Source organism: Acomys minous (assembly GCF_964271855.1).
Source record: "Acomys minous genome assembly, chromosome: 10".
In the NCBI taxonomy this organism is placed as follows: domain Eukaryota; kingdom Metazoa; phylum Chordata; class Mammalia; order Rodentia; family Muridae; genus Acomys; species Acomys minous.
Window position 1 is genome coordinate 38,276,819 of NC_140491.1, and position 15,713 is coordinate 38,292,531.

At 46.1% G+C, this 15,713-nt stretch overlaps 1 protein-coding gene across 1 annotated transcript in view; it reads right to left on the reverse strand.

The window, feature by feature from the left end:
* Window positions 1–8,570, reverse strand: part of PPP3R1 (protein phosphatase 3 regulatory subunit B, alpha) — a 41,541-nt gene extending 32,971 nt beyond the window's left edge. Inside the window, exon 1 of the mRNA XM_084799542.1 lies at window positions 8,434–8,570. Coding sequence (XP_084655668.1) covers window positions 8,434–8,436 — 3 coding nt within the window. The 5' untranslated portion in view covers window positions 8,437–8,570. The remainder of the gene's footprint in view (window positions 1–8,433) is intronic.
* Between the last annotated feature and the right edge of the window lie 7,143 nt (window positions 8,571–15,713).

Consider the following 15,713-nt stretch of genomic DNA (forward strand, 5'->3'; position numbering starts at 1 on the left):
CTTGAACTCAGAGATATGCTTGCCCCTGCCTCCTGAATGCTGGCATTAAAGGTGTATATCAACATGCCCGGCCTCTAATCTTTATTAGTGATTGTATTACAAAGGAGAAGAAAGCAACAACAAAAACCAAACCCATATTTAAAGCCTCACCGCTCGCTCCCTGGGCAGCTATAAGCACTTCGGTGTACCTGGGGAAAAGGAAGTCATATTCCTCAGAAGTGCAGCCACTGCGCCCTGCTCAAATAAACAACCTCCATACACTTTGCAGGAAACCCCAATTAAATGTAGTCTCGTGCTGGTATCAATAGGGGGCTTGGTGGGAGGGAGAAGGGAATAAGGAAGGGTGCAATGGGGGCGTTTGATAAAAAGTAAATCAGGTGTGTATGAAACTGAAAGAGTAAATACAAGCAGCGTCGTTTGTAGTTCACACTCTGGCCTACAGAACTTAGAACCCTGCAATGCAGTATTGCAAACATCACCAAAGGATAGCACTAGAGATGTAACAGGCATTTGAGCAAACTTAAGTTTGAGGACAGGTCTAGTGTTCCCCATAAATCCCTAGCACAGAGCTAAGCCCTAAAAGGAACTCAGGCCTGTGCCTGAATTGGACAGGCACGCCACTCACCCAGTCACTAAGGAAGGATTCACTCCTGCCCAACAGTGAAGCACCAACCCGTCGTCCCTTTCTCCCGCCTAAGCGCAGACACGTCTCGTCCTTCCATTCCATCCGCACCATTAGTGCATTCTTTCAGGTCCTTACCTGTGCTGGCTACTTTTATGACAATCTGACACAAGCTGGAGCCATCTGAGAGGAGGGAGCCTCAACTGAGAAAAATGTCTCCAGAAGGTGGGGCTGTATGCGAGCAAGCCTGTAGGGCATTTCCTCAATTAGTGATATATGTGGGAGGGCCCAGCCCACTTTGAATATTGCCACTTCTGGACAGGTGGTCCTGGGTGCTGTAAAAAAAAGCAGGCTGAGCACCGGGCGTGGTGGTGCACGCCTTTAAAATCCCAGCATGTGGGAGGCAGAGGCAGGCAGATCGCTGTGAGTTCGAGGCCAGCCTGGTCTACAAAAAGAGTCAAGGACAGCCAAGGCTACACAGAGAGACTCTGTGTCGGGGAAAACAACAACAACAACAACAGGCTGTGCAAGACAGTAAGCACTACCTCTCCATGGCCTCTGTTATTAGCTCCTGCTCCTAGATTCCTGCCTGCTTAAATTCCTGTACTGTCTTCCTTCACTAACGAATAGTCATACAGAAGTATATAACCAAATAAATAGTCATACAGAAGTATATAGCCAAATAAAAGCCTTTCCCCCCAAGCTGAACTTTGTCATGGTGTTTCATCATGACAGCAGTAACCCCAACCAAGACACTTCTGAAATGAATTACAATTACTTTTTTTTTCATTTTTATATTTATTACTTATTTTGGTTGCATGAAAAAAAATCTTTGTAATACTTGCCCATGTATTTCACTCACAGCCAATTCTCTTCTCCTTATTGACTGACTCCCTTCCTGCTCCCAAACTGTCTCCCTTCTACTTTCAGACCATATGCATGTATGCATACATTCATTTAAACCAGTGTTTCTCAACCTGTGCGTCCTGGCCCCTGCGGGGTTACATGACCCTTTCGCAGGGGCTGTGTATCAGATACCCACGCTACAGTTCATAACAGTAAAATTACAGTTATGAAGTAGCAATGAGTTTTATGGCTGGGGTCATCACAACATGAGGGACTGTGTATTAAAGAATCACTCCAGGAAGGCCGAGAACCACTGATTTACATCTGCTCCACGTAAATCTAGATGTTAGCTTAACATGACAATCTCCAACTCTATCCACTTCCTTGTAAATAACATGATTCCGCATTGGCTATGGTGAAAACGCTGCACACGGGGGAGGACCACCCATTGGCTATGGTGAAAACGCTGCACACAGGGGAGGACCACCCATTGGCTATGGTGAAAACTCTGCAATGAGTACGCACAAGAAACTGTAAAATGCTACCATAGATTCTGCTGCGTATATACACTCAAGAATAGTGTAGCTGGGTCATACGGTAGTTCTATCTTTTTAGTAAGTGTGTGTGTGTGCATGAGCACACATGTATGCTTGCATGAATGCATGCACACGTAGAGGACAATGCTGTGGAGTTGGCTCTCTCCTTCCCCAGGGATGGAACTCAGGTGTGTCAGGCTTGCATCCTGAGGCAGCACACACCTTTATTCACTGGCACTTCCACTTTTTAACTTTTCTGAACAACCTCCGGATTGACTTCCACAGTGGCTGCTCCACTTTAATGTAATGATTTCTTAATTAATTCCCACATCTAGATTTACCTCTTATTAAAATAACCAAACTACAAAGTACGCTCTCTTAAAAATAAATGTCATTCTGCTGCTTAAAAACTTCTTTAATGCTTAAAAACAATGGCTTCAAATGTGTTTACAGAAATCACATGCAAGCACCTCTAAAGATCTAGTATTAATTTTTCTCACATTTCTCTCCCCTTACCCTACAACCATGATAAACACAATGTTTCTCAGTTTGCAAAGAAGTTAACGAACTGAGAAACATAAGTTCAAAGTATCATAAATCTCAAAAATATATTTAACAATGTAATCTCAAAACATATTTAACACTGACACTAGCCTAGCCTACAGCCAAGCAAAACCATCTAGCACAAAGCCTATTTTAATAAAGCAAATGTCTAGTGTAACTTTTTGAACATTATACTGGAGTGAAACAATTGTTAACAGAAGTAGTTAGCATTTAATGCTTAATCAAAGTGTCTTATCTACTGAGCAGATCACACTCCTATAAAATTAAAAAATACTATGTGAAACAATGTTGGGCTCCATCGCCACTTGTGGTCCCTGACCGGCTTTCTACCATCATGCCTCTGTGAGTGTGAACGAGTGTGAACATAATGCAGAGTGCCTCCCAGGTGACTGACGACCGCACATTCTTCTTTTTATTTCTTTCGTAACTTTTTTGTTGATTCGTAAACATCACACACCCCAGTTCTGCTCATCTCCCCATCCCCTCATATCCAGGCTCCCAGCCAGCACATAAGGAGCTGGAAAGATGGCTTAACAGTTAAGAGGGTTGTCTGCTCTTCCAGAGGTCCTGAGTTCAATCTCCAGCAACTACGTGGTGGCTCACAACCATTTATAATGTGATCTCATGCCCTCTTCTGGCCTGCAGATGTATATGCAGATAGAGTACTCATGTAAAATAAATAATCTTTTTTTTAAAAAAAAAGCATAGGGAAAAAAAAAGACTTCATCATGGAAGCTGTAGCATGCCACAGCGCGTCATCCTTTTAAGACAGCTCAGAGTCTGCCAGGAGGCTGTGACTCTCACCCCAATCTGAATCAAACTTGTTTCTCACCTCGTTCGCTGCTACAGCATCCTAAGTTTAGTGTGTTAAAAGCGCGCCTCGTATCCCATAATCACCGCTTGTTTACTCACCTTGACTTTGCTTAGAGATAATAATCATGTCTTCCATGTTTACGCTGTTAGTGCTAAGTAGATTATCAGACCCAACTACAATTCAGATAAGTAACGGCGTAAGCAGTGGCTCTCACATGTTAGCATCACAATCACCCCAAGACCTTCAAGAAAAATAAATAAATAAAAAATAAAGCCTACAGTGTTTGGCCGGGCTGTTGTAGGGAAGGGCACACCAAGCTTCCAGATGAGTGACCATGCTGTTCTCAGACCCACATTTGAGGATCACTAAAAAAAAAAAAAACAACCACTCTCCTCCTACCTTCAGGCTGTGAAACATCTCCTAGATGCCCTCGCATCTCCTCTGAGGTAGACTAAGCATCTTTTTAGACCCAGCACAAGTCTCTACGTCCTGAAGTTTTCTCTAATTCCCAACTCCCTGTGCTCTTTGCTCAATTTTTGTCAGGCTTTGTCTACAATATTCACGCCATTCATCACATGCTATTTCCAACTACTGACATTCATCTTCTGCTTCCTACTTACAGGAAAACAGATGTTAGTATCTTTACGACAAAGAGAACAGTAAGCAGTGACCGACACAGTCTACAAATATTTGTTGCTATGAGTGAATCCCTGTTGCTTTACTCAGACTGAAGTGCACGATCAGCCTGGCTTTGTTCTCCTGGCCCAAGCTGACTTACTCATCCTGCTGTCCTGCCTTAGCCGACACCTAGCTCTTCCACACTGCTCATCCCTCTCACTGCTGACTGATTCTTAGCTGGCTTCGGCATCCCATAGTCTGATCCATTTCAAGTTTCTCATTCACAATGGGAAAAAAAAATAAGAGAAGAAACTGTCTCCTAAAAAAAAAGAAAGAAAGAAAAAGAAAAAAAAAAAAAAGAATTCTAAGTCTACTGGCAATAAAATAGGTTGACACAGACAGTTTGTGGAAATGGAAACATTTATAAAAAGCTAAAAATGACTAAGAAATAAATCTCTTTAAAATTTAAAACTGTCTTAAAACTAAGATAACGCCCATATACTTATCCACAACAAAATCCATAGTACTGATTTTGTTTATTTGTGTGTATGGTGGAGTGAGGGTCGCATGACAGTCCAAAGATAAGTTTCAGGTCTCCTCCGTTCTCTCACACCATGTCAGTGTGACATCAAACTCAGGATGTCAAGCTTGGGGGGGGGGGGGGGAGTGAGGGGTGGAGGGGGGAAGCATCTTTACTCAATGGGACGTCTCAACAGCCCAAATTAGTATTATCTAATGCAACAGCCATACACACAACACGATTGAGGAGAAATTCCTAGGTGCTCTGTACTCACAGATCTTATACCTAAACTAGTATCATCCTTAATGCTTAGCAGCTTTAAATTCAAATAGAGTGAAGGCAGGATAGGCTTCTACTCCTGGAGCAAGTGAAGTTAACCCAAACCCCTGGAACTGGGTAGGCAGACACCAGTTTGCCTGTCTTCCAAATACTGGGGTTAGCGGTATGCACCACCATGCCGGACTGAAATTACCTGCTTTTCAAGCAGCAAATAAAAACACTTCCAGAAATGTGTCTTTTAGAGGTCTGGCTCAGATGAGGGCCTGAGTTCTTGATTTACCCAGCGCTCATGGAAAAAATCCAGGAAGGGTAGAAAACACCTGTTACACTAGTTCTGGGGATGAGGCAGAAGGGTCCCTGGCGTGCACTGGCCAGCACAGACCCATAAGGGAGTATCAGGTTCAGTGAGGAAGCCTGCCTCAAAAAAAAAAAAAAAAAAAAAAAAGGTGGTGAGCTCCTGAGAAAGGCACCCAACATCCACCTCTACATGTGAATGAACATACACGCAGACATGTGCACATGCATCCGTGCGTGAGCATGTGCACGCACACACACAGGATTCTCTAACAAATTCTAACTTGTACTTTCCCATTTTAACTAATTGGGTGACAATAAATGAAAACTACAGGATCTATTATAGGTTTTTCTGAAGGTAACGAATTTTTCCAGAAATGTAGGCTTCAGTTGGAAAATTAACCAGATCACTCGGAAGCCCAGCATATTCTCAGTTAATCGGTGTTCCATATGGCCACATCTTGTTACGCACATAGTCTTGATATTTCCAAACAACACTGTGAGTTTCACACCCAGACAATCCTGTGTTTGGGCAGAACTGGAAGGATGGAAAAGACGACAAATATGAACTGGGAAAGTTTTTAAGGAAGCTGAAAGGGTCAGGAAAATAATGGCCTGGAAGACATTATAAAGTGCATCTTAAAACATTGTCAATGTCACCGAGCCACAGGAAGATGAAGAATTTAAGAGTCAATGGGCTGTTGGGTTGTGGTGGTGCATGCCTTTAAGTCTCAGCAATCTGGAGGCAGAGGCAGGTGGATCTCTCTCTCTCTCTGTGAGTTCAAGGCCAGCCTGGTCTACAGAGCCTACCGATCGAGTCCCAGGACAGTCAGGGCTACACAGAGAAAGCCTATCTCAAAAAAATATCAAACAAACAAAAACAAAAAGCCAAACAACAACAACAACAACAACAAAAAGTCACTGGGCAGAGGGAACAGCTGTGGTAAAGAGATCCAACACACAGAACCCTAAACTTAATTTTCAGTTACCAACAATACAAATTTTTTTTAAAAATAATAATAAAAATGAGAGCTGGAGAGGCTTGGAGGTCAAGAGCACATACTGAACTTGCAGAGAATCTGGGTTTGCTCCCCAGCACCCGGATGGGAGTCCATAACTACATGTAACTCAGAATGCAGAGGATCTGACCCTCTTTCTGGACTCCTAAGGCAACTGTACTGTTATACACATTCCCTTTCCCCACATACAACCAGTTAAAATTAAAAAAAAATTTTTTTTTAACCACTACAATGAACAACGTTTCATTTAGCCTTCAAAGCCATAGGGTGCTTTTGCCTGCTGAGCCATCTTCTCAGCCCCCAAGTCATATTGTATTTCTTTCCCCCCACCCCACCCCACCCTACGGGGTTTCTCTATGGAGCCTTGGCTGTCCTGGACTTGAGTTGTAGACTAGGCTGGCCTTGAACTGACAGAGATCCACCTGCCTCTGCCTCCGGAGTGCTGGGATTAAAGCATGGTAGACCCTGGCTACATTGTATTTCTTAGCTTCGGCTACTTTGTTGCTATAAAATAGCCCTATCTGGCAGGTTTGCAGAATGTATAAACCATGTAACTGCCTGAGGCATCCACTCTAAGCCTGAGAGTGAGGAAGGAAGGAATGGAGGCCTATTTTGAACAGTTTAGCCTTTCCATCGGTTACTCCGACAGAAAGTTATGATGGTACATATCTCAGAGACTGAGGCAGGCCAGCGATGAGCTCCAGGCTAGCCTTGGCTACAGAGAAAAACAGTCTCAAAACAAACAAACAAAAATATTAAGTGCAATTCCTAACTTCAAATTGCTACGATTGTATTAATACTCATCAATGGTCTGGAAAAGCCTAAGTTATATACTTCTTTAAGGAGCCAAATCGTCCGAACCGATTCCCAAATTAAGAAAAAAAAAATTCCTCTACATTCCAAAATCATGAACCATTCATTAAAACTGCTCCTAACATGGGTCTGAGTGATAGCAATAAGCCCTATATTTAAAAAATAAAATAAAATAAAAAGCTGACTTGACTTCACGCTCTCTGACCACCACCTAAACAATTTTTCAATTGCAATAAACAATTCACATCTGAAGCATTTAAATCGTACACACAAGGGGATATTGTACAATTAAAAGCTGTAAGTAACCCAAATCAGTCTGAAGTTCTCTGGTTAAGTGCTCCAAGACATTTACAAGAAGTGTTACAATCCAATGCCGTGTTTGAATAACTGACACATAAGCGCAGTGCGGCTATGTTTTCCTATGAACACAATTCTTGATTGCAAAGAGGAAACGGCCAAGTGGAGCTACAGAACCAGTAAGGTAACAAGCTAAAGGCGTCATAGATTTCTTGGCTACCGTGACAGGCAGGAGGCACACCCCTAGCGTCAGCCAGAAACACTACATGGTGGATTCCACCTAGGGATTAATACGAAAGTAAGGAAGGGAAATTTTAAATCGCCATCGTACAAAAACTCCTACAAGCAACGGACAGACGAGGGTAACAAAATTTAAAAAATACTAAGAAAACATTAACAAACACATATAAGCATTTCTCCAGGATCAAGTTGCGCCGTGTCTTAACGAATATACATGTTGGCCCTTTTATGTTCATCAACGCAAAGGAAAGCAGCGGCGGAAAAAAAAAATTTTTTTTTAAGCCCCTACGGTTGCAAACAGCAGCGAGAGAAGTACGAAAGCGAGCGAAGGCAGCAAAGTGGAAGGATTCCTGCCAAGGCTCGCTGCTGGAAAATGCGGAGTGAGGGGGAGGAAGCACAACTCTGGAGAAGTGGGTCTTACATAAAGCGCCATTTGCCGCACACTATCATTTCCACAGGATTTCAGCATACCCAACCTGGAAACCCATCTGGGGGCGGAAAAGTGGGCTCCACGTGGAGGAGGGTAGCGAGGGCGCAGCCCCGCGGGACTAGGGGTTCAGCTAAGGCCCAGCGAGGCGGCGGAGCCAGGGTTGCAAGAAGGCCCGCGGGTTTAAGAGCCCGGGGGCGGCGGCGCTGTGGGCGCCCGGAGGCCCAGGGGCGCCCGGAGGGCGGGGGCGGCGAGTCTCGGGGCGCGCGGAGGCCTAGGGGTTTGTCGGGGGGCGCGGGGACGTCCGGCGCTTGCAGGGGGGCGGAGGGCGCGCGGAGGCCCGAAGGAGGCGCGCAGGGGCTGGGGAGGCTTGCAAAGGGCCTTGGAGACTGCAAAGGCTCGGGTGCGCGCAGGGCCGGGGGACGAGCAAGCGACCGAGGACCTGGAGGGAGCCCCGCACCCGCACCGGCCAGGCCTCTGGAATTTTCTACCGAGGAGGACGCCCCGGGCCCTCCCTCGCCCGATCCGGGAGCTCTGGTCTCACCATCTTGCTCGGCTGGCGATTGCGGCGGCGGCGGCGGCGGCTGTGGGTTCCTCTGGACGCGGCGACGGCGGCTTGCTCTCCGGAGCCGGGCGGGGTGCAACGGGACCTGGGCCCGGAGCGTGGGCGGGCGGAGTCCTGGTTGGAGATTCGTCGGCGGGAGGAGTAGGTTGCAGCCTCACGCTCGCGGGCAGCCCGACTTGCTGCAGCGGCTCTCGCTGACCGCAACCTCAAGGCACGGAACAGGGCGCGCAGAGGGCGGAGCGAGCGTGGGGCGGGGCGGGGCGGGGTTTGCGGGAGACCGACATCCGGGAACCCGCGCCGAGCCGTGCAAACGCTCTCCAACCGGAGTGCGCGGAGAGCTCGGTGCTTGCTCACTGCCAGTGCCTTCTGCGTACGGTGCGCCGGGGAGTTGGGGGGCGGGGAAGAGGCAGACGTCTGGACGTTGGCGGAGGCACCCTTCCTGTCATGTGACTGAAGGAAGGCCAGCAGGAGGAAGGCTTCTGGGTGGAGGAAATGGGGCAAATGACTGGTCCTGCCACAGAATTGCGCGGCTCTTGTGGACGCTGTGTCACTACGGCCAGGCAGGGGCAAGTCCACACTGTAGAGTCAAACGCGGATGGAAAAGTAGGAGAACTAAAGCTAGCCGCAGCGTGTTCCCTGGGGAACCACTAACAAGAGTGGAGAGATTGCTTCCCACTCCACCCACCGCCACCTCCAGGCTGCCCTTCAGCTGGTGCAGGAGGCTTTAAGAGAAATACTCCGAGACAGATTGCCCCCTTGTCTATTTAATAAGAATATGTCCGTAATAGCGGCAGTTACCTTACCATAGAAGTAAGTACGTAATTAGGTCCACGGAGAGAGTTTATATGGGGGGGGGGGCGGGTTTGGTAGGAGAGGTATGGTAGGGATGACATGTTTATGGTGCAGTCACTTATTTTAAGCAATTTTTGAAGAGTCAGAAAGTTAAGGTCAGGATCTGCCCTGCTCTAACTCCTTCATCTTTTTGTAAAATTGGGGATTTTTGGTTGTTTTTTGCTTTTTGTTTTGTTTTGTTTTGTTTTTTAAGCCTGTACGACTTTTGATTCCATTTTGAGGATGGAGGATATCTGCCCCAGGGTGGACACGTAAACAGTACCATGTGTCAAGCTCCACTTACACTTACACACTGACTGATAAATGGCTTATAGCCTGGAGTAGAAAGAGTGTCACCTTATAAATTCATCAGAGCACACTGAAACTGTAACCGCACATGAGATGGTTAAAATTGTGTCAGGGAAACCAGACACAAGAATGCGATGGACTTAACAGACCAAGAGTACAGCTCCTTTACCTGGCCTCCATAAAGAGACAGCTACCGCTGTGATGACAACAACCCCCACCAACCTGTCATCTGACAGAACTCCTGACTGTCCCTGAGGCTTTAGCTCAGCTAAGTCACCACTAGTGATGATATTTGCTCAGCCGCAGTTGCCTGGCTAATCTCCCATCTGGACCATCCATCCATTCCTTCGTCTGGGCCTAGATCTGGTTCTTTGGCCTCTACAGCCCAACTCAACTCTGTAGCTTCCCATTTAAAGCAATGACACTCCCAGCAGCCTGCCTGCTCCAGCATCTTCCCAAAAGCCCAGGCGGTTTAATTTAGCATCAAAACAAACTACATTTCTATCACACCAGGAAGACCTTTTGAATTCTGTTGTGGCCTCTTGCTTTGTAATTGATGTAGCTACAGATACATTTATTGCATGGCCTGAGAGTAGAAGAAGATAAGATCAGAAGATAAGCCTCTGCCTGCCTCGGCCAGGGTTACCAAGGAAAACAAATATTTGGCCCATAGCTGCCATTGAAACCACAAAACCTTATGAATTTTTTTGCTATTCAATAAGTGAAGAACTTGTGGAAAGGCACAAATGTGTTTATGTTTCTGCCATAGGGCATGCACTACACTGCTAATGCAGGTTTAGGGGTACTTAAAGAAGTATCCTGGGCTAGAGAGATGGCTCAGTGGTTAAGAACACTTACTGCTCTTCTGAAGGTCCAGAGTTCAATTCCCAGCAACCACATGGTGGCTCACATTCATCTATAATGTGATCTGATGCCCTCTTCTGACCTGCAGGGGTACAAGCAGGCGCAAAGCACTGTATTCATAATAAATAAATATATAAACAAATAAATCTTTTTTTTATCTAAAAAAACAAAAAAGCATCCCTCCCTCATAGCCTGCTTGGACCTCACCTCCTGTGGCTCTGGTGAGACTAATTTCAAGAAGATACAAGCATTATAATCGCCCCTGCTTAACATGTACAGTACCATATGAAGTACTGTGTGTAGGGTGTGTAGGGATGGAGGTAGCCAGTTTATTGAGGTTCGTTGGTTCATTAAGAGAAGGCTATTTCTTCATGGTAAAGCATCGGCATTTTATAGGTCTATGTTTTCTTCTTTAGTTATTTTTAATCTATTGTGTTAAATGATTTTGAAATACATTTATCACTATTATGCTGCTGCTGCTGCTGCTGCTGCTGCTGCTGCTGCTGCTGCTGCTGCTGCTGCTGTTCTTGTGAAAAGAATGGGACTGAGTTGGTCTCTTACCCTGGGGACACAAGACAATGTGAACAGCCATAGGATTACTACCTAAGAGAGGTTTGCTCGTAATGAATAAAAACATGCTATTGCCCCGCCCCCCTTTTTAAAAAGAGTTAATCAAATAGGTTAGGCAACTACCTGGACATGAATATGCCTCTTGGGAAGCTTTCTGCTTCAGAAACCAAGGAACATCATACTCCTGAAAATGCATTAATCATACTGACAGGAAATAGAAATGGAGTAGGTAGTTTAGAGTAAGAGGACCCCAAAATGGACAATTTCCCCCTGGGTGAAAACACAGCAATGCCCTTGGCCCTGTGTAGCTAGAGGCCAGAAATATCACAAGTCTTGGTGGGCTCTAAATCCCTCATTAGGTTCCAGTGATTTTAGGGTTACCCCCAGTGTGGGGCGGCCTCAGTACCCTTGAAGGCATTTGAAGCTTTGAGTCCTCTGACCACTTGGCTGGTAGCACTAGAAAGATAAACAATCAGATTTGTCACTCCATAAGGCCTGACCAAAAGAACAGGACACCTCAGGCCTTGACTGGAGGCATGACATTCTGATCTGCTCTAAAGATTAGAACACTTCGTACCGTTATCTCTTCACTTACGAGTTAATCCATCTGGGCCAGTCAAACTAGCCACGAAGCCGTCCCTCAAGAAAGCTGGTTCACTTGAACCCATGCTAAAGAGACAGAAGGAATAACCACTCCCTTAATGAAATATTGTGCTTTTCCCTCCCAGGAACCTACCGTCACAGAGTCGCTTATGGCGCTAGCACCATGCAGCTCTAAGGCTGTACATTTTCCAAGTCCTAACTCAGAAAAGCACAATTTTCTTTTTCTTCTTTTCTGTCTGTCTTTCAGATGGTGGCCAAAGCCTAATGCCCTGTCCAATGGCAGAAGGACAGTGGCTGCCAGAGCACTGGCAGCATTGAGCTCACTGTGGTGGTGCACTTCAGTAGCCAAGGAGAGTGAGAGGTGCCCTGTGCATTTTGAGACTGGGCAGCAGCCCAGTGGGGGGGGGGGGCAGGGGGCGGGTATGGAGGAGTGAGGGCTACAACTAGTGCCGAGAAAGACTCCAAATTTCCTAAATTTCCTATGGTTTGTTTTTTAAATACAGATTTAAAATGTTGCTCATTATACATTATATACATCCAGTTTTCTGAACAGAGGAAGAAGCCCTTTCTTCATGATGTGCACTGATGCTAAAAACTAACATCCGGTCAGCTTTCGCCCTTCTGCTCCATAGAAGGTTTCTGTCCTCCTCATGTTACTGTTCTACCGATGCCAGAAAAGTCCCATAAGGCTTCTGCCTTTCCTAAGCTCACCTCAGAGAGTAGCCATGCTTTTAACTCAAAGTTTTTTCTCCCAGCCTCTGCTATGCTATATGTCCACTGCCTATTTCTCCAATGTGTGTTTCACTGCAGACTGTAAACAATGATGATGCTAACATGCCTAAAATGTATCTCCTTTTACAAACTTCAAAAGATTCTTGTAAGCTACAGGAAACCCGCCTCCTAAGTATTGCCAATCAGCAGTCTAAGTTTCCCACCTGTCGCCTATTTCAGAGGATGGATTCCCTCTCTCACCCGCTTTCAGTGATGTTGGGACTCCCCCACTAAGTACCTGATTGCCACCTTTCTGCACCCAACACCAAATGTTTAAATGAGTTCCACCTTCAGTGTAAGTGCTTCCCTCTGTCCGAGAGGCTGACACCTCTCTGGTTCACTGGGAGCAGAGGTACCCAACCGCGGTCTGCGTGACTGAGGCTGGTCCTTCTGGCTGACCTACAGCTAGGACTTACCCCACTGGGCAAGACCTCCGACACATCCATTCCCTTTCCCAGACGCAGCCGGCCACCGAAAAATCCTGGTGCACTAGGTGGCTGCGTTCCCGGAACAGCTCATGCACCGAGCTGTGCTCTTTTGGTAACATCTGAAAGACAGACAGAAAAGAAGAAAAAGAAAGTTGTGCTTTTCTGAGTTAGGACTTGGAAAATGTACAGCCTTAGAGCTGCATGGTGCTAGCGCCATAAGCGACTCTGTGAAGGTAGGTTCCTGGGAAGGAAAAGCGCATTATTTCATTAAGGGAGTGGTTATTCCTTCTGTCTCTTTAGCATGGGTTCAAAAAGAGCACAGCTCGGTGCACTGACGAGTTGCTGGGACAGTCTGTACCTGCCTTTTTGAGCTGTCACAATCCATTTCTGGGTACACCCTAGGATTACTGACTTCACGTCCCCATGAGAAATAGTCCATTTGCCACCTTTCCAAGTTCCTCTGGAATGCCTTCTGGATAATTTCAAATGCCTATGCCCACCATTAAGGGCTGCTAAGCTTACACGCCTCTACAACCAAACTTGGACAGACCCAAAAATGAGACCTTTTAATTATTGCCAGCAACCAGGTAAAATGGAAGAAGGCTTCTAATTTTCAAGCTTTTCTCTTCTTCAGTCCAAAACTTCCATCTCTGTTCCCAAAAGTTTCAAATGTACACTGAAAGGAAAATTTCTCCCTAACCTACTAACTTTGCCTTCTGCTCACATATATGTTCCAGTACCCTGCCAGATTTCCTACATCCAGGACATTGGCAAAGCAGCTATCCACAGGTGCTGTAGGCTTTGAATTTTTTCAAACCTAATTTATTGGGTGTTCTCTAATGCTTATACCTCCCTTCCAACCCACCTACCCTAGAGAGGAGAGAAGAGAGATTAATAGGAACAGGAGAAGTAGACCTTTTAAAACTCAGTTCCTTGGAGCAATTTCACTGGTGTAGCCAGCAGGATTCCAAAAGACCAGTTAACTAGCAAAGCAGCAATTCATCAAAAGTGACTGCAACCACAGCCACTGGAACCAGAGCAGCAGCCGGAACCCAGAACCTCGAAGTGTTTACTGGAGCAATTGACTCTATGATTGTCCTGATGAACAGCAAAGACCAAATGAACCCCGCCTCTTGTTTTGGGATCATTGAACACGTATATATCCTCTCAGAGTCCGGACTAGGATGTTATCAGCTGGCAAAGACCATGCTGCCGCAAGACATGGTTCCTCTTCCAGTGGACAAACATCACCGGTTCTCTCACAAGTCTGTTTGCACTGAAAAAACACTGCACAGCCTTACACAAGTCTGTTTTACATCCCACACACGGGATCCAAACAAAAACATGTTCGCGTCCACTGTACGTGCTCCAGTCCAACCTCACTGCTCGTCCCAGGTGGACTCACATCGCCTCTCCTAGCTGCACATGTTCTCAGACCCTGGACGGCAAATGCACAGCCTGCTCTTCCAGGACCTGGCCAACATTTCAGCCCTTTAATCCCCATCACTGCCCTACTGTCAGTAGGAAGCAGCCAAAGGTACTGATTTCTTTATCCCTTATCCACTTACAGATGGATGAAACTGTGTGTTCCAGAACCTGGGACAAACAGCTCCAGGTTCTCCCATCACTCCTCGTCCCTATCTGCTGCAGGACATGGCTGACATAGCCTGCCCTCTACACATAACTTTGCAAGGCAGAACTTTCCCTTCCCCTTCACCATATGTTCTGGACATTTTGTTGCTCTTGCTTTTTTCTCTCTCTTTTCCCTTTACATGGCAGCCCAAAGCTGCTTCCGATGAACCTACATTTATATACTTTAATCTGCCTTGCATAAAAAACAATCCAAAGTCCTAGTGTTTTTTCTTTTGTTTTGTTTGGTTTGGTTTTGGTTTTTCCAGTCAGGGTTTCTCTGTGTAGCCTTGCCTGTCTTGGACTTGCTTTATAGACCAGGCTGGCCTTGAACTCACAGTTATCCACCTGCCTCTGCCTCCTGAGTGCTGGGATTAAAGGCATGTGCCACCATGCCCAGCATGTTTTTAAATTATAGGTAAAGGAAGGAGTGTTAGCGTACTGCCCCAGTCTGCCTAGCAACCTATGACCCCAGTCTGCTTAGCAACTTATGAGATCATTACCTACTTGCCACTAGGAGTGGCCCTAGCCAGGATATAAAAGGACAAACCCGCCTTGCCCCCCCCTCTTCTTCTCTTGCCCTCTTCCCTCTCTCTCTCTCTCTCTCTCTCTCTCTCTCTCTCTCTCTCTCACTTACCCTTACATCTCCCCCCCCATCCTCATATAAACTTCTCCATATCTATGTGTTGTGTGGCACATATTTCATAATTTATATTTAAAACCCTCTCTGTGGTGGGTTGCATAAGAATGGCCCCCATAGGTTCATATATTCGAAAGCTTAGGGTGAGGCCCTACTTGTGGGAATAGGTGCAGACTTGCTGGAGGAAGTGTGTCACTAGGGGTGGTCTTTGAGGTTCCAGAAGCCTGAGCCAGTTCTAATGGCACTCTCTCTTCCTGTGGGGATCCGGGTGTAGAACTCCCAGCTACCTCTCTGGCACCAAGTCTGCCTGTGTGCTCCATGCTTCCTGCCATGATGATAATAGACTAAGCCTCCGAAACTGTAAGCCAGCCTCAATTAAATGCTTTCTTTTATAAAAGTTGGCATGGTCATGCCATGGTCCACAGCAATAGAACAGTGGCTAAAAGAGAAGTTGGTACCAGGAGTTGGGTATTGCTGTAATAGGCCTGACCTTGATGCTCATTGGCAGGATGTGCACTTTAGGATTTTGGACTAGAAAAGCAATCCAGTGCTTCAAGCGGGGATGAATGGGTCGTACTAGTAGAATTGTGAAGATAGTGGTGCTGAGGCCAATG